Source organism: Camelus bactrianus, chromosome 6 (genome assembly GCF_048773025.1).
Source record: "Camelus bactrianus isolate YW-2024 breed Bactrian camel chromosome 6, ASM4877302v1, whole genome shotgun sequence".
Classification (NCBI taxonomy): domain Eukaryota; kingdom Metazoa; phylum Chordata; class Mammalia; order Artiodactyla; family Camelidae; genus Camelus; species Camelus bactrianus.
Window position 1 is genome coordinate 72,057,111 of NC_133544.1, and position 17,663 is coordinate 72,074,773.

General features: G+C 54.9%; 1 protein-coding gene across 1 annotated transcript; it reads left to right on the forward strand.

Moving 5' to 3' along the window:
* Positions 1 to 675: 675 nt before the first annotated feature.
* Positions 676 to 16,960, forward strand: DISP2 (dispatched RND transporter family member 2). Its single transcript, XM_074365902.1, has 8 exons — positions 676 to 1,317; positions 6,243 to 6,572; positions 6,859 to 6,888; positions 7,038 to 7,161; positions 7,433 to 7,548; positions 7,731 to 7,858; positions 8,237 to 8,334; positions 9,615 to 16,960. The coding sequence occupies exons 1-8, from the start codon at positions 1,202 to 1,204 to the stop codon at positions 12,879 to 12,881; spliced, it is 4,209 nt and encodes a 1,402-aa protein (XP_074222003.1). The 5' UTR covers positions 676 to 1,201; the 3' UTR covers positions 12,882 to 16,960.
* The last annotated feature ends 703 nt before the right edge of the window (positions 16,961 to 17,663 follow it).

The window sequence follows — 17,663 nt, forward strand, 5'->3', positions numbered from 1 at the left end:
TCTCTGCAACTTATATCAACCATCACATGGGCCGGACCACACTCTACCCAGTTGGCACCAATTAATGGGTTGGCTTTTTATCTCTCCAACCAAACTAAGCTACTCAGGGGACAGACCACCACTTCTACACCTCTAGACTCTCCCACCCTTATCCCCTACTGGTCTATGTCTTGCATAGACTGGCATTTGCACACAGTTTAGGGATACCCATAGTCCAAACACTCCTGCATTCTGACTCTCCAGCCCCATTCTTCAGCTAAGGCAACTCCCACACATACAGACAGCCTGCTCTCTATGAAACCCTTCTGCCCATCCAAATCCCACATCTGGGATCCTCTCCACTCCCCAACTCCCAGGCTTCTCACATTGCCCATATCTGTTCTGGTGCTACCACAGCCTTCTAGCCAGGCCTGTCTACCGCCCAGCACACCTCCCCTCTCACAGCCATTCCCTGGCGGGGGAGGCACCAAGCACCTTGGAGGTGAGTGGCTATTGGGTATCTTCCAGGCTGAAGTGGGGTGGTTATAAGAAAAGGAGCTGGGGATTCTCTGTCTCTCTTCTCCCTCTCCCCCGCCATACTCCGCACTTGAATAACAGAGTAGGGGCTCCACGTCTGAGGGCCGCATACCCACGTCCAGACGAACATGAAGACTCAACCTAAGCAAGTGTTTAGCCCCACTGATGAGGAAAGAGGGGACACTGAGTGGAGCCAAGAGAAATGTGGGACTAAAAGAAGCCCAACCTCTCAAACCCTCGACGTCCTGAGCAGAGAAGTGCCGGCGTGGAGCTACTCCCTCTTTCGGGCAGGAAGAGTCTGCGTTACAAGTTACGAGGCTCTTTATACCGTGCCTGGGGTTGCGCTTCCTGGTCTCTTACGGGAAGACCGATGCCCCGCAGGAAAGGCCGGTGTGCGCACTACAGCCAGACGGCCAGACTCCTAACAGCAGCTCTCAGACTCGGGCTGGGTAGAGGAGCCCACAACACCAGCACCTGGGTCTTCAAGTCAGCTATCCTCCAGCGCAGGGCAGCGGCGCGGCGCGAAGCCCCGTCCCCGCCCCCCGGTGCCGCGCCCATTGGCTGGGATCCTCGTCGACCCCGCCCAGCGATCGGCCCTCCAGGCTATAACGCATGCGCATAAGCCTACCGCCGCCGCCGCCGCCGCTTCAGCACCAGAGCCCGGACAGCGGCGCCGCCCACGGGCATGGAAGGTGGTAGCGGCAGCGGCAGCAGCAGCGATCCGGCTCCCGGCCCGGGTCCGGAAGGGGAGCAGCAGCCCGAGGGGGAGCCTTTGGCCCCAGATGGCAGCTCCCCGGACAGGTAGGGGCGGACTGCTCCGCATACCCAGCTCGAAGACCTTCCCAGAACCCCCGCCCCAGGTATCCCCCGTAGCCGCCATATGCCGCCCCATTCATTCCCCACCCCCTCCCAGAGCCCCTTCCTGCACCTCCAGACTCCCGGCCCCCTGGCCACGCCCTCATTCTGCCGGGTTAATTTTCTCTCTCCCTAATACCCTCTACTGTCAGCTCCCTTCGCTCTCACCACCCCCTGGACCAGCCCCACCCACTATTCCTACCTTACCTCTAAGGCTCCCTGTTACCCCGCCCCTCCGGCCTCCAGAGCCCCTCCCTCTAGGCCCTGTCCCCGCGTCTTCTCAGTTAGCCCCAAGCCTGCAGTGTCCTCAGTCCGGGTTCCAAAAGCGTGTCAATGTGCTCGAGAGTGCGCGGGTATTGTAGACGGGAGGCTCGCCAAGGTATGTGTCCTGGGGAAGGCAGACACTTGGCTGCCACGCTGGGGTCTGTCTTTGTCCATCACTGTCAGTCTCCAGTCTGCCCGGCATGGCCGGCTGCGCACGTGTGGGCTCGAGTCCCCGCCTGTGGCAGCCACCTGCACTCATTGGAGGTTCTGGGTGGTCAGGCTCTGAGGCTCAGGCCACCGTCGCTACCGTCCCTGAAGGAGCACCAGGTTGGTGGGACAGGAGGAACATTTTCCCGCTGAGGGCCCAGATCTTGTTGCCTCTCCTGTCCCTTTCCACCATATGTGTGAGGGAACAGCCCAGCCAGGTAGCAATATGGTGCAATTTCCGTGCCCTGCCTGGTCTACCGCCCCCAAAATCTCTTTCCTGACATGACACTGCCTCTCTTTCCAGCCTGGACTGAAATAAGAATTCTTTGGGAGCAAAAGCAGAGGTGGACACATAGTCTCCAAACTGCCCCAGTTAAAATGTACATTCTGTACCTCAGAGTGAAGAGGAGGCCCTACAAGCTAAGAGAAATGTTTTCTTCTCTCTATTGTTAACAGTTCAGCCTGGGTAGATTTAGCCACCTTTCAGTCTGAAAGGCACAGAACTTTCTTCAAGGGGATGAGACACAGGATTAATATGTTCCCTAGACCAGGGGGCTGCCTGGGACTATGGCCTGACCAAACAGCCAAGGAAGGACAAGGCAGGGACAGTGACAGGGGAGGGCAAGGGACAGGAGCTTCCCTAGAAGGGGCTGGAGAGTCATTTGCTGCCTTGGGCATTTTACCCAGGATCAGCCCTGTCCCATCTGCTCACTTGCTCACTTCCCCTGCACATGGAGGTCATACTTGGGCACAGGAACAACTTGCTCTTTTCTAGCAACCCCCTGAGACCTCCGGCCCCTCTCTGCACTTCTGCAGAGACCCTGGACAAATCAGGCAAAGGGACTCAGTTCAGCTGAAGAAACACAAATACACTCCTGCTGAACTAAGTAGCAATCTGGGGAGTGAATAAGACAGCACACACACATGCAGTGTTTTACTAATGCATTGACTACAGGGCAATTCGAAATAGTTCATTCTTTGTGTTCTTAAAATTACTTTTTTTTGTGAAACTTTTTTTTAATTGAAGTATAGATGGTTTACAATGTTGTGTTAATTTCTGGTGTACAGCATAGTGATTTAGTTATACACATATATTTATTCCTTTTCATATTCTTTTTCATTATGGGCTTAAAATTACCTCTTTATTTTTCTAGTGGCATGAACTCCCCCATCTGTCTTGGCCACTCTGCCAGATCATACGGATGTCCATATGGCTATGTATCTGTGGGCTTGCGGGCATGGTTAATACACATGTACGTTTGCCCTTTATGGGGCTCTCAAGTAAGGGTTCTGTGTCTGGGGTACTATTAGCCAGGCTCTGACTGCTGTGACTTTGGCCTTGGGTGAGGCCTGTGTCATCACTTTCCATTCCCCTACCTGCCTGCCCCAGTCACTTGGCTTATAGGCCAGTGGGTCCAGGGAGGCAGCCCAGGAAGTTGCTCATCCCATGGATCTGAGTGAGAATGAAAGCCCCCTGGGGAGGCAGGGCCTGGAGTGCTTGACTCATGTTATTACCAGGTCTCCAGAGAACAGGGCAGCAGAGGTTGCCAGGAAAAAGCTTTTATTCTGAGAAGAGTTTGGCTCTTCTCCTTGGGAGGGTTTAGACAAAGGCCCAGTTCTACAGCAGTCAGAATGAGGAGGGTTTCAAATTCTGCCACAATGACAATGATGAGCACAGTCAACAAGGGTGAGATTTGGGAGCAGCTGATCCTAGTCCCCTGGAGAGGGATAGAAGAGATTGAGAGGAAGGGGCTGGGGCCAGGGAGGCCCCAGTAGAAGGAAACCAATGGTGGAGGCTGGAATCTCCCTTGAATAGGAGCCAGCTAAGGAAAAGGGAGTTCCTTAAGATTACCAAAGGAGGTGGCTCATAAGACTACCAAATCCTATGAGACTTGGTAAACTGGTTAAGGGGGAGTGTTCTTGTTCTCTGGAGTGCTGGCTTCCCTTAATGAAAAAAAACTGACACTCCAACTGAGGGCCGGGCTCCTAGGACAAGCCCAATGCTCAATGAATGCTCTAAGGCCATGGGCCGCTGAAATAGGCACCATGGCTGCCCCTCTCTCCTGACTCTGGAAGGCAGGTCCTACTCTAAAGAGGGAGAACAAGACTAATGGAACACCTTCATGCCTTCAGGATCCAACCCAGACCCAGCACAGTGCCAAGTACATGGCAGGTGCTCAAAAGAAACCTGCAAAATGAAAATCTTATAGAAGTAGATGTCCACACTCATACACATAAACCCAGGTCATTTTCCAGGCTTCCCTTTGGCTCATGGTGATGGCCCCATAAGGTCTTTTATCTGCCAGGACACTATGTCATTAAATTTATGGGGTCATGTGAGGCCTTGCTTGAGAACAACTTTAGTCAAATTCCTATTTTTCTAAATGTTGAGTTAGTTTCCAAAAAAAATCAGTGATCTAAATCATGAGACAAATTCTGATGCAGTTTTTGGATAACAAAAATAAAAGTACTTATAATTATATATGTAGTGAGATTCTCAAGGTGTGAGAAGTTCCCAAATGGAGATAATCTGAGGTGACTAAAGAGGTCAAATTGTAAATATAAATATACTTCTTAAACTATACGCTCCCTGCAGCACTGTGGGAAGAAGCAGGAAAGCAAATGTCTTCCACATGCTCCACACCAGGCACCTCACAAATGTTAACATCAGTTAATTCCCATAGTAAACCTGAGGAGGCGGGCATTATCTTCATACCCTCCCTCAACAGACAAGGATACAAATGCTCCAAGAATTGTGTGTCTTTCCCAAGGCCCTGGAGCTAAAGGATGATGGAGCTAGGAGCCCACCTCCACTGCTCCCCCATTTTAGTCTCAGCATGAGGGTTACCCTCCAGCCCCTGACTGCTCGCCAGCCAGCCTTCCGGGACAAAAAAGTGGAACTTGCCTATTATTTCCAATTCTACTACTTGATCTCTGGGCAGACCCCAGCCTCCATGGGCAATATCCACTTGCCACCATAGCCAGGGCTCTGGCCCACAGTCCCTTCAGCAGTGCAGCAAGCAAGACTGAAAGCCAGAGTTGGCTCGGCATAGAGCTGGCTCTCTCAGGGAAGCTATGCAAGTTCCAGCAGGCCAGGTGAGCCCGGCAGATGGGAGGAAGACTTCCTGGCCAACCCAGAACCCCTCAGGCAATCTATTCTTTGGCCATCTTCTGTCCTATGTCTGGCAATCCTGCCACTGGGGTGATACTCCATCTCCCCCTGCACCCAAGGAGTGGGGCTGGGTCCATGCACACAGAGTGCTGTTCATGAGTAATTTGGAAAGAGGAATCTATTGCTGACTCCTCCCTGGCAAATTCCTCGGGGGTCCCAACTCCCTCTCCCAACTGTGTACACCCTTGCAAAGCAAACCGTCTGCCCCAAGGCCCAGGGTTGGTGGAAGGGCAGTAGTTGCCTCTGCCAAACTTTCCCTGACTCCTCCTCCCCCATCAAGGTTGGACCCTCCTCTGGGCCCCTTCAGCCCTCTGTGACTTTCTCACTCACAGCACTCAACATGCTGAACCTTCCCCATCTCCCACCTACCATGAGTGCCTGGAGGACAAGGACTGGGCCTTATTCGTCCTAGCACCACTCTTAGCAGCCTGTCCAGCACTCAGCATTCATTCAACAAGCATCCCTGGGGCACATTCTGTGTATAAGGCACTGCTCAAGGCACTGAGGACACACAGATGAACAAATGCATCAGGCCCTGGTCTCCCAGAGCTCACATTCCATAGGAGAGACAGGCAGTAAACATGATAATATGTAATATAATGTCCAGTTGTGGCAAATGCTAGGAAGAACTATAAAGCAGGCAGGGGGATAGAGAGCTGGTGGGTGATTATTTAGAGAGAGTAGTCAGGAAGGGCTTCTCTAAGAAGGTAATAGTTGAACTGAGACCAGAATAAAGAGAGGGTGTGAGCCATGCAATTATCTGGGGAGGAGCATCCCAAGTAGAGGGAGGAGAAAGTTCAAAGGCTCCAAGGTGGGAACAAAAGTGCAGCAGATCTGACAAGAGGATGAAGAGACAACTACAGCAGAGAGAGCATAGGATTGCAAGTCAGAACTAGGTTCAAGGCCCAGCTCTCCACGTCTCACTGAACCTCAGTTTTCAAATCTATAGAAGAACAGAAGTACTTCCCCTGGAGAGTTTTTAGAGGAGTAAGTAAGATCATATAACGTGTTTTTGGTGCATGGACAGATGAGTGAATGAGACAATTAACCCCAAGAGGTAGGCTAGGGATGTAGACCCAGAGCCCCCACCCTCCTCACCTCTCCCCAGGACTAGTAACAGAACAACCTGAGCCCCGTCTCCTCGTCGCAGCTTCCTGAGCAATGCTGGGGGGTGGTGTGGACCACCACTGTCCCCCACCCTCATTTTCCCTGTCTCCTCTCTCCCCAGGTCCCAGAGCAAGGCTGTGGCCCCCGAGGCCAGCCCAGAGAAAAGCTGCTCCCTCCACAGCTGCCCCCTTGAGGACCCTTCCATTTCCTCGGGACCCCCACCAGCAACTTCCACCCTCCAGCCTGTGGGCCCGTCCAGCCCCTTGGCCCCCTCCCACTTCACCTATCCCCGGCCACCACAGGAATACCGGGGGGGCAGCTCCCTGCCAGGGCTTGGGGACCGGGCAGCACTGTGTTCCCATGGCTCCAGCCTCAGCCCTTCCCCAGCCCCCTCACAGCGTGATGGGGCCTGGAAGCCGCCGTCTGTGCAGCACCATGTGGTCAGCGTCAGGTAAGGAGGGATCCAGTAGCCTGCCAGCTGCCCTGGAAGGTGGGGCAGGGCTTAAAAGTGGGGCTGACCCCCTGGGCTCCGGACTCCTTTACTAGGAGGCAGCCCAGGATGTCTCCTGCTTCTGCTGGAGGAGGCAGCCTGGATGGAAGAGGAAGGAAGGGTTGGAGCTTGGGAGCAGGAAGGCCTAAAAGGATTAATGCCATCTTCCTCTGTCCCCCACTCTACCCCGACCTCCCACCCTACAAGAGGACTCTGACAAGCAAGTGTCTTTTCTTCTCTTCCACAGACAGGAACGGGCCTTCCAGATTCCAAAGAGGTAAGCCTGGGTCTTCTCTGGATTCCCAGCGGTGACCAGCCTGGTGCCCAGTTTAATGCCACCATCCTTTCTTGGTGGCTTCTAAGCTCACCCACTCCCTGCTACCGCACCCAACACCAGTTCACATGGGATCTCTTCCTCTTTCCCAGCTATTCCCAGCTGATTGCTGAGTGGCCAGTGGCCGTGCTGCTGCTGTGTCTGGCTGTCATCCTCCTCTGCACTCTGGCCGGACTCTTGTGGGGCCAGCTACCCGACTTCTCCAAGCCCTTGATGGTGAGGGGCCAAGGGGAGGGAGAAGGCCCCCTAGCCTTGCCGCTTCAGCTCAGTCTGGGGCAGAAAGGTGGAGTGGCCCAGCTGGGAGTGGAGTGGCAGTGGTGGGCTCTCCAGAGAGACCTGGGGAGCTGGTATAGAGGTGATACTCGTGTCCAACAATCCAGGCAGGTAGGCTGGCCCTCCCTGCTTCAGGGACCTAGAGGGGCAGAGCTGAGAAAGGAGGAGAATTCTCCATCTGCCTCCCTGATCGTTTCTGCCTTCCTCCCTGCAGGGCTTTGAGCCTCGGGACACTGACATCGGGCGCAAGCTAGTGGTCTGGAGAGCGCTGCAGGCCCTCACAGGTCCCAGGAAGCTGCTTTCCCTTTCTCCAGACCATGAGCTGAACAGGTAATGGGGTCCCAACTTTCCACTGTTTGGGAGTGGGGGATGGGGGAAAGGAACAAGGTCTCCAGAGAGAAGCTAAAGGTAGGTCAGAGGGCCTTGCTGGGGCCCCTGCACAGTGATGTCTGGCTTTCTCTGAGCACCCTGCCCCTTGATGGCACCTGGCATAGATTTTCTCTCTACCTCAGCTCAAGCCCCCTCACCACTCGGAGCCCTGCACCCTGGAGCAGTGCCCAGGAGGGCATGGTCCGGCCTCAGAGGATGGTGGAACCCCTGGAGGACAGAGGGCAGGAGAGTTTCTTCTGCGGCCCTCCTGGTAAGCTGCAGCCTGGCCAGTTCCTGGCTTTAATGGTGTTTCCCGCCACTGCCCCCCTCTCCAACTACTAAAACAGGAGGGCCCAGGAGAACAAATGTGGGCAGACAGAATGGGAAGGAGACCAGCTGGTCACATTCAAGCCAAAGAAGTTGGGTTACAGCTGGGAGGACAAGGAAGGTCTCAGGTGTCCTAGCCTGTTAGGGTCAAGCTGGATGGGGGTGGGGCACAGAGGAGAGAGGCAGGCCCAGGATCAGGCCCAAGTTTCAGGCTCCTGAGATTCTGAACTTCATATGGCCCTGGGTAAGCATCTTCCCTTTGGTGGGCCGGGGACCTGGGGCCAAAGGGCTGAGCTCCGGGGGGGGCGGGGGTGTGTTGCAGAGAAGAGCTATGCACAGCTGGTGTTCATGTCCACCTCAGCGGGCAGCCTGTGGAACCTGCACGCCATTCATTCCATGTGTCGCATGGAACAGGACCAGGTGAGCTGGCTGGGGAGGTGCCAGGGGATGGGGGGGTATCTAGGGGCACAAGGGACCTGATCATAAGGAAACATAGCTGAGCCAGGACTTTCAGGCCAGACTGGGGAAGAGCATTCCCTGCTTAGAAAATTACTGCAACTCTGCTGAGAGGCTCAGGGTTAGGGTGGGGAGAGAAGAGTCAGCTGTTTGCAGAAAAGCCAAGACACAAGTGCTGGAAGACAGACCATGCAGAGCCTGGGGACTTTCAAAAGGTCCTGAAAAGGAGCCTCAGGAGCTGTTGAGGCGGCCCTGGTCCAAGGCCCCCAGCTCCCATCGACCCAAGCAGTGCCAATCCAACCATGCTAGCTGGAGAACCATGTACCATAATATCTGGATAAAGGTTTGCTACTGAAAACAGTGTGAACATCACTGAGTAGCCCAAGCCACTCACCCCACTCAAGGGTATCTGAAGGACAAAAAGACACTGGTTGAGAACATGTGCTCTGAAGTCAGATGCCTGAATTCATGGCCAGCTCTAATATTCCTTAGCTGTGTGACTTCAGGCATGTTTCTTAACCTCTCAGTGCCTCAGTCTTTGTATATATAAAATGGGAATAATAATGGTATGGCCCTCATAGGGATGTTGTGACAATGAAACAAGATAGAATTTGTAAAAATACAGCATAATGACTGGCAATAATAATCACTCAGTAAATGTTACTATTGTCACCATGATCTCAGGCCCAATGCCACATAGCCGGGACAGGGTCTCTGATTCCCAGGCTGGCACTCTCTGTTACTACACGAGATGTTGTGAAGGGTGGGAGAGAAAAACGGGCATGAGTTCTGGAAAGGAAACAGCTCTGTCCTTCAGAAGGTTTAAGCAGACCAGTGGACAGAGGTAGGGGCTAGGGTTTGGCAGTGACCTTTATCCTGGAATGTTTTGGCCTCCACTTTTCTCACCATTTGTTTCCAGTTCCCTGGGCTTTTGGCCCTGTTCCATCTGAGGCTGTCGCTTCCACTCCTACTCCTGGCTCAGGCAGTGCCAAGTTGGGGCATATGACCTGCAGGGGCCCTAAGGGCAAGATCTCTCAGGGCAGCACTCCTGACACTCCTTTGATGTAGTCAAGATGTAGCTGCTGGAACCTGGGCCTGATCAACCAGGTTTTGCTGAGCTGTCAAGATACCTCTCTGTATCTGTCCTGCAGACTGTAAGGAGGTGAGAGGGCCTCAGGCAGCGCTGGGGAAACCTGGGCCCCCACACTGCCCCTGAGCTCTCTCCTGCTGTGTGTGCCCTGCAGATCCGCTCCCATACCCGCTTTGGGGCTCTGTGCCGCCGTACGGCAGCCAACGAGTGCTGCCCCAGCTGGTCCCTGGGCAACTATGTGGCCGTACTCTCTAACCGCTCCTCCTGCCTGGACACTACTCAAGCTGACACAGCCCGCACGCTGGCCCTGCTGCGGGCCTGTGCCCTCTACTACCACCGCGGTGCCCTGGTGCCCTCTTGTCTGGGACCCGGGAAGGACAAGCCCCCACACTGTGCCCAGGTTCCCACCAAGTGCTCCCGGAGCAGTGCTGTCTACCAACTCCTGCACTTTCTGCTGGACAGGGACTTTCTGAGTCCCCAGACTGCTGACTACCAGGTGCCCTCCCTCAAGTACAGCCTGCTCTTCCTGCCCACCCCAAAGGGTGCCTCCATGATGGGCATCTACCTGGATCGCCTGGTTGCTCCCTGGGGGCTCTCTGACAACTACACATCCATCACTGGCATGGACCTGGGCCTTAAGCAGGAGCTGCTGAGGCACTACCTGGCCCAGGATACGGTATACCCCTTGCTAGCCCTGGCTGCCATCTTCCTCAGCATCGCCCTCTACCTGCGCTCCCTCTTCCTCACACTCATGGTGCTGCTCGGGGTGCTGGGCTCCCTGCTGGTTGCCTTTTTTCTTTATCGAGTGGCCTTCCGGATGGCCTACTTCCCCTTTGTCAATCTGGCGGCCCTCGTCCTGCTGAGCAGCGTCTGTGCCAACCACACCCTCATCTTCTTCGACCTGTGGCGCCTCAGCAAGAGCCAGCTGCCCTCCGGGGGGCTGGCGCAGCGCGTGGGCCGCACCATGCACCACTTCGGCTACCTGCTGCTGGTCTCGGGCCTCACCACCGGCGCCGCCTTCTACGCCAGCTACCTGAGCCGCCTCCCGGTCGTGCGCTGCTTCGCCCTCTACATGGGCACGGCTGTGCTGGCGCACCTGGCGCTCACGCTGGCTTGGCTGCCCTCCTCGGCCGTGCTCCACGAGCGCTACCTGGCGCGCGGCTGTGCGTCGGGGGCGCGGGGCCCGTGGGGCGGCAGTGCGCCCCGCCGATTGGCGCTGGCGCTGCACCGGCGGCTCCGCGGCCTGCGGAGGGCGGCCGCCAGCACCTCGAGCCTGCTCTTCCAGCGCCTCCTGCCCTGTGGCGTCATCAAGTTCCGCTACATCTGGATCTGCTGGTTCGCCGCGCTGGCGGCAGGGGGCGCCTACATCGCCGGCGTCAGCCCGCGCCTGCGGCTGCCCACTCTGCCGCCGCCCGGCGGCCAGGTCTTCCGGCCCAGCCACCCCTTCGAGCGCTTCGACGCCGAGTACCGCCAGCAGTTCTTGTTCCAGCAGCTGCCTCAGGGCGAGGGTGGCCACATGCCCGTAGTTTTGGTGTGGGGCATCCTGCCCGTGGACACCGGTGACCCCCTGGACCCTCGCAGCAACAGCTCACTGGTGAGTGACCCGGCCTTCTCGGCCAGCGGTCCTGAGGCCCAGCGCTGGCTGCTGGCACTCTGCCACGGAGCACGGAATCAGAGCTTCTTTGGGGCCCAGCCGGAGGGCTGGTCCACGTTGTGCTTCGTGGAGGCCCTCCAGCACTGGATGGAGAGCCCTAGGTGTGCCCGCATGGGGCCTGGCCTCTGCTGTGGCCACTCAGGCTTCCCCTGGGCCCCCCAGCTTTTCCTACACTGCCTCAAGATGATGGCTCTGGAGCAAGACCCCGAGAGCACCCGTGACCTGGGACTCCGCTTCAACACCCAGGGCAGTCTGGCCGCCTTGGTCCTGCAGTTCCAGACCAACTTCCAGTATAGTCCCGACTACACCCAGGCCCACCACTTCTACACTGAGGTCAGCCACTGGCTGGCAGCAGAGCTGGGCAGGGCACCTCCTGGCCTCCGCCGGGGCTGGTTCACGAGCCATCTGGAGCTGTACAGCCTGCAGCACAGCCTGAGCACCGAGCCTGCTGTGGTGCTGGGCCTGGCTCTGGCGCTGGCCTTTGCCACACTGCTGCTGGGCACCTGGAATGTTCCTCTTAGCCTGTTCTCCGTGGCAGCTGTGGCAGGCACCGTGCTGCTCACTGTGGGGCTCCTGGTTCTGCTCGAGTGGCAGCTCAACACTGCCGAGGCCCTCTTTCTTTCTGCTTCTGTGGGCCTCTCGGTAGACTTCACTGTCAACTACTGCATCTCCTATCACCTGTGCCCACACCCTGACCGCCTGAGCCGCGTGGCCTTCTCACTGCGCCAGACCAGCTGTGCCACGGCAGTGGGGGCTGCAGCTCTGTTCGCAGCCGGTGTGCTCATGCTCCCTGCCACGGTGCTGCTCTATCGCAAGCTGGGCATAGTCCTCATGATGGTCAAGTGTGTCAGCTGCGGCTTTGCCAGCTTCTTCTTTCAATCTCTCTGCTGTTTCTTTGGACCAGAGAAAAACTGTGGGCAGATCCTCTGGCCTTGTGCCCACCTGCCGTGGGACGCTGGAAGTGGGGAACCTGGTCCGGAGAAGGCAGGCCGCCCACGACCAGGGCCAGTGGGAGGGGCACCCGGGTCCTGCTCAGAGCAGTATGAGTTACAGCCCCTGGCACGGCGCCGGAGCCCTAGCTTTGACACCAGTACAGCCACCAGCAAGCTATCCCACCGGCCTTCAGTGCTCTCTGAGGATCTACAGCTGCATGATGGCCCCTGCTGCTCCAGGCCTCCGCTGGCCCCTGCCTCCCCACGGGAGCTGTTCCTGGACCACCAGGCAGTCTTCAGGCAGTGCCCAGCCCTGCAGACCTCCTCACCCTATAAGCAGGTTGGCCCCAGCCCCAAAACCCGGACCAGGCAGGACTCCCAAGGGCAGAAGGCTGAGCCAGTGCAGCCCTTACCAGAAGCCCCAACCCACTCCCCCAAGCCCCAGCCCCAGGTTGTGGAGCCTCCAGATTGTCTCTGCTCCTCAGCCAGCACCCTGGAGGAGCTCAGCGTCTCTGACGAGACCTGCCTAAGCACCTCTGAGCCAAGTGCCCGCGTGCAGGATTCCGTGGGTGCCTCCCCAGAGGATGCAGACGAAACTGAGCCAACAGTACCTGAGCGAGGCCACCTGAATGAGAAGCGGGACACCCTGTGGCTGGCACTGCGGGAGACTGTGTATGATCCATCACTGCCTGCCTCCCACCAGAGCAGCTCGTCCTGGAAGGGCCGTGGGGGGCCAGGGGATGGCAGCCCTGTGGTGCTGCCTAACAGCCAGCCAGATCTGCCAGACGTTTGGCTGCGCAGGCCCAGTACCTACACTTCAGGCTACAGTAGCTGAGGGAGGCTCTGGGAGGCTGGACTGGAGCACAGAGCCTGTCAGGGATGACACTGCAGGGGCAGCACCAGGCTGGAGCCTGCTGGTGTTTCTCCACATCAGCATGAAGAAGGCTCACCCTCCAGCTGTGGATTTCCAGCCTGCCAGATGATCCAGCCTTGGCCTGGGCTGCTGCTTACTCCCCACATCTGGAGGATTCAGTGGGGAAGGTCTTTGGAGTGAAAAGCCAAGCTCTCCTCATGATCTGCTGAGGGCTCATCTGCCCCCACAGTGCCAACCAGGACCCACACTGTGGAAGGGGGAAAACCAGATGTGTACCTCTATGTATTAGGCAAGGCTGACCCAACCCCCATGCCAAGTGGCAAGTTCAGTGAGACTAAGGGACCCAGTCCTTGGGACCCTGCAGGGACACCTCACCAACCAAAAGAGCCCTGGGAAATTTCAGCACCCCCCTGGGCCTCACGCCTTCCAGGGGTTCTTTATCAGGATACTTCTTTCTCTTTGGGGAGCTTCTCTGGGCCAGAATTGGGCTAAGGCCTCTGGCCTGAACTGCCCTGCCCCCCTCACATTCCCCAATCTGACCAGAAATTTGTCAAGGCCAGACAGAAATGGCTGCTGGGAATGAAGCTGGAGGAGGATGGTCAGCCTCAGAGCATCCCTAAATTGCTGGATGGTCCCTCACAGGAAGCTGCTCTGGCACGGAAGAGTCCTCTCCCCTATTAACAAATAGGAATCCTTTATGCCCTGCATTTTTCTTTAACAGAAAACTCTTCCACACCCATTGTTTCCTGGGAATATCACCATTTCAGTATGGGGTAGCCTGCAGTTGGCCCAGTCCTTTTGCCCCCGATTTATAGGTAAAGGTGTTGAGACTAGTAAGGTTAAGTAATTTACACAAAGCCACATAGCTAGTAAATGGCTGAGCAGGTTTCCTGACTCACTCCACCACAGCTGCACTCTCCTCCTGGCTGCCTGCCCCAGGGACATTGGCCTGTGCCTGTCTTGATCTTTCACCTGTGACATTCTCTAGCAACCTGCCTTGCACGTGTTGCTGAGTAAACTCCCCTCCCTCCTCCCTTTGGGCCTCCATCTCCAGAAAGAGCCCCAGTCTGAGCATGCCTGGATTTCCTCCCCAATTCCCCTTTGCTTCCCTCCAGCTCCAGCTGAGATGCCTACTATCCGGGAGGCATTCAGGCTGATCTGATTCCCAGGGTCAGAGTCGGGACATATCCCTTCCAATGGCCACTGTGTGTGGAAAGCCCCTGCCAGGAGAGGCATTGAGGGCAGCAGAGGTTGAGCAGAGTTCAGTAAAGGCAGGAGCTCAGGCCTGCCCTCTTTGGGAGTAAGTCTGAAGCTATTCCCTAGGTCAGGATCCCAGCTTCTAAGGACAGATCTCTCTGGGGGCACTCCACAGACCAAAGGCTGGCTCCCTCTCCCCAAAATAAAGTGTCTCTCTGGAAGGTTTTATCCCACATGAGAGCTCGTGACGCCTGGAGCATCAGCAGTTTCACTGAACACCAACTCTGCAGACAGCACTGCAAGGGGACAGAGCTGCGGAAGGAAAGTTGAACATCTGCCCTTAAGGAGCTCACCGTCTAGCTGAGGAAACAGCTCACACATACATGCAGGCATCAGTGGGTCACTGACGGCACCAGGCCGTGCTCAGGGCCATATGCCTGTCACCATGAGTACTGCTGGAGCTCAGGTACCCAGAACTGGTAACCAGGAAGGCTTCCTAGAGGAGGAATAACTTGAGCTGGGCATCAGAAGTCCAAGTATCTCAGACTGGAAGGGACCTTAACAATCATTTATTTCAGCAGTTTTCAAACTTTGAAGCCCTAGGACCTTTCTTCAAAGAATCCTTATGTGGACACACAGGATATAAAGCAGATAAAAAGCAGCCACTCTGGTGGGCACTGGTGGGGGCAGTACAGAGCCAAGTCAGCCTCACTTTCTACTGCGCCTTTCATGGGGCCCTGGGGACACTTCAGGCTCCTGGCAGCTCCACAGAATGTGGTATGAAAAACACTGATCCAGGTCATTTTATGGTTGAGCATCACAGAGGGGAAGGGGTTTTTCTAGGATCAGTCTGTGGCAGAGCTGGAGGCAAATCGGGGGGTGTTTTTGTTTTGTTTTGTTTTGTTTTGTTTTTCCAATATTGTTGAGACCTACCTCCAACTCCAAGGAGCCCGTGAGAAGTGGGGCAGAAAGCCCAGTGACATGGGAGTTGTGGAAGAGACAGAAGACCACGGGCAGGAGTGACAGTTACGTCAACTCCTTTGCACGATAAGTAAATGAAACCCATCTGACTCCTGATACCAGGAAGGAGAGGCAGTGACTAGCACCTAACCTGGACCATCTCCCTGGAGGTCTGCTGAGACCTCCTTCTCTTCATGTCCGAGTAAAAGTCAGCCTCTCTGTCCTGGCTTCTCTACATCATGGACTGGATCCTTCTGTATTCTCACAGCCAGACTGAGAGAGCGCTAGTCTCAACTGGGACCATCAGCCAGGAGGACAAGGGAGCTCTTCCTCCTGAGCATGAGCAGAAGTCGGGCCTTGACTCAAGACAGTCCAGCATCTTAGTTGCCTCTCAGTGATTCACCATGGCTCTTCTGCCCCATGTTGTGGGAGGGCAGCAGGGCCCTGGACCAAAAGAACCTGCTCCCCCACACTCTCTTTCATTTCTTGCAGGGAGAGACACTGATGTCTGGGACTGAAGCTTCAAAAACTTGGCCCAAACACAACCACTGAAATGTTTGAGAGTATATGAAGGGGTGGGTGGGGTGGGCATCAAGGATCTGGGTACAACCGAGGGCCCTCCTTGGGGATTTCTGGGCTCCATCCGTGCAGGCCATGGCCACACAACCCTTCAGGAAGGCAGATGAGCCAGAGCAGCTGAGGTACCGACTGGATTTGTTCTTTACACAGCCAGGCCCAAAGGACTGGAAGAACCCAGTGGTAATCTAAACCATCACCTCATACCTAGAGTGGCCCAAGCCGACAGCAGGCATCCCACCCACACCAGTGGATCATCTAGCCCTCCTCTCTAGCCCCAAGTTTGGAAAGCAGGATGTGAAGCATTTTCCATTTCCTTTGAGTTTTAGCAGATCTATTTATTATCATTATGGGTGGTTACAGTGAGTGTATGGCCCTCAACACACATATGGGGAGAGGCTTGGACAGATGCTATGAGGCAGGCAGGGGAAACCAGCCAAAACATTCATGCTTGCTCTGGAGCATTCAAGAAATGGCTTCTTAACACTGAGACCCTCCTTTAACACTCTTTTGGGACTTGAGGTCATTTCTCCTATCTGTGCCACAGATTCATGAACTCACACCCAGAGATGAGTGTGTGTGCTGTATGTTTTAAAAATGTAACTTGGTGTAGTTTGTTACTACAGGAAAACTCATCCTTCCATGGCTGTGGCTCTTTGGGGACAAGGTTAGAGACTAATTTGACTGGCAACATCTTAGATTTTACTGGCAGATGGCCTATCCCATACCGTGATATGAGGCAATATCTCAGCTTGAGCCTGATTCTGAAACAGACATCTCACAAGAGATTTATAAGCCAAACATCCTCAGCCCCCTCCAACTCATTCCATCCTCTCCCGGTGCATGACAAGACAGGGAGGCAGGGGAAGGGTATCAGGAAAGAGGACACACTGGGGAGTTTCTGATCTTTTCTTCCATGGTGGGCTTATCTCAGCTTTTGATAATACACGTGGTCAATGACAAGCTCTCTGGCCCCCAAGCCATGCATCAAGATCCCCTTTGCTAGGGGGTAGAAACAACAGACATCCCTCACCCTTGTTCACAGGGACGACAGTAACTGAAGGTGTTGGAGGTGTTTACGCTTAAGAGGAGAAATTGTAACTCAAATCACTGGGAAGATGAGAAACAAAAGCCACTGTGTGATATGTAAATGACTGGCTGTCCCAAGCCACCCTGTGCTGAAGAGCCCTGGAAGGACCTTGATAAACTTATCATTATCATCAGGCCTCTGTGTGATTATTCACCTTATACCTCAACATAGGGAAAAGGTCAGCATTTTTATCAAATTCACAAACATCAAACAAGAGTTTCAGGATTGCTAAAGAAAACCACTCAGCTGGGCAGACTGATGTAGATTGGAATTCATGACCACCAGTCTCAACCAGAGCCTCATCCCTGTCTAGCTCGTCTCCATTCTAGTTAATGGTTTCCATTCTTTGCAATGATCATTTCATACTTTCTCTATCTGCCTCAAACATCAGATGCCCTTCACCACCCCATGCCCTCACTTTCAGTAGACGAAAAACTCATTCTTCAAAAAGAAAACTGGAGGCATCAGGTTGAAATTACTTCACCTTCAAGGCATCAAGTCCCCAACTTACCTATGCTGCTCCTGCTGGCTTCTCTCCCCCTCCCTTCTATTACAAAGAAGGAAGCAGTAATGGCCCCATCAATGGCTCCACACACTTTGTATCAGAGGTCTTCAACTAGGGCTTGCATTCCCATAAGGACGTGAACACTTTCTAGAAGGTAGGTGGATATAGATAGTTTTAAGGGAATCAATTTCAAGAGTTTCCTTCATATGTTCACTCTCCACATACTGATCAGCCTAAGAAGGAACCTAAGGTCAGCCAGTTCTCCTTCCCAACTTGCACTTTCCCGGTTGACTCTTCCTTCATTCTGCTTCTACTCTGGCACCTCTCTCTGCAGTATAAAAAAACAAATAAAAGGACACCTCCTTGGCTTGAGGAAGTCCTGGAGAGAGCAAAGCCAAGAACATCAAAATACTAT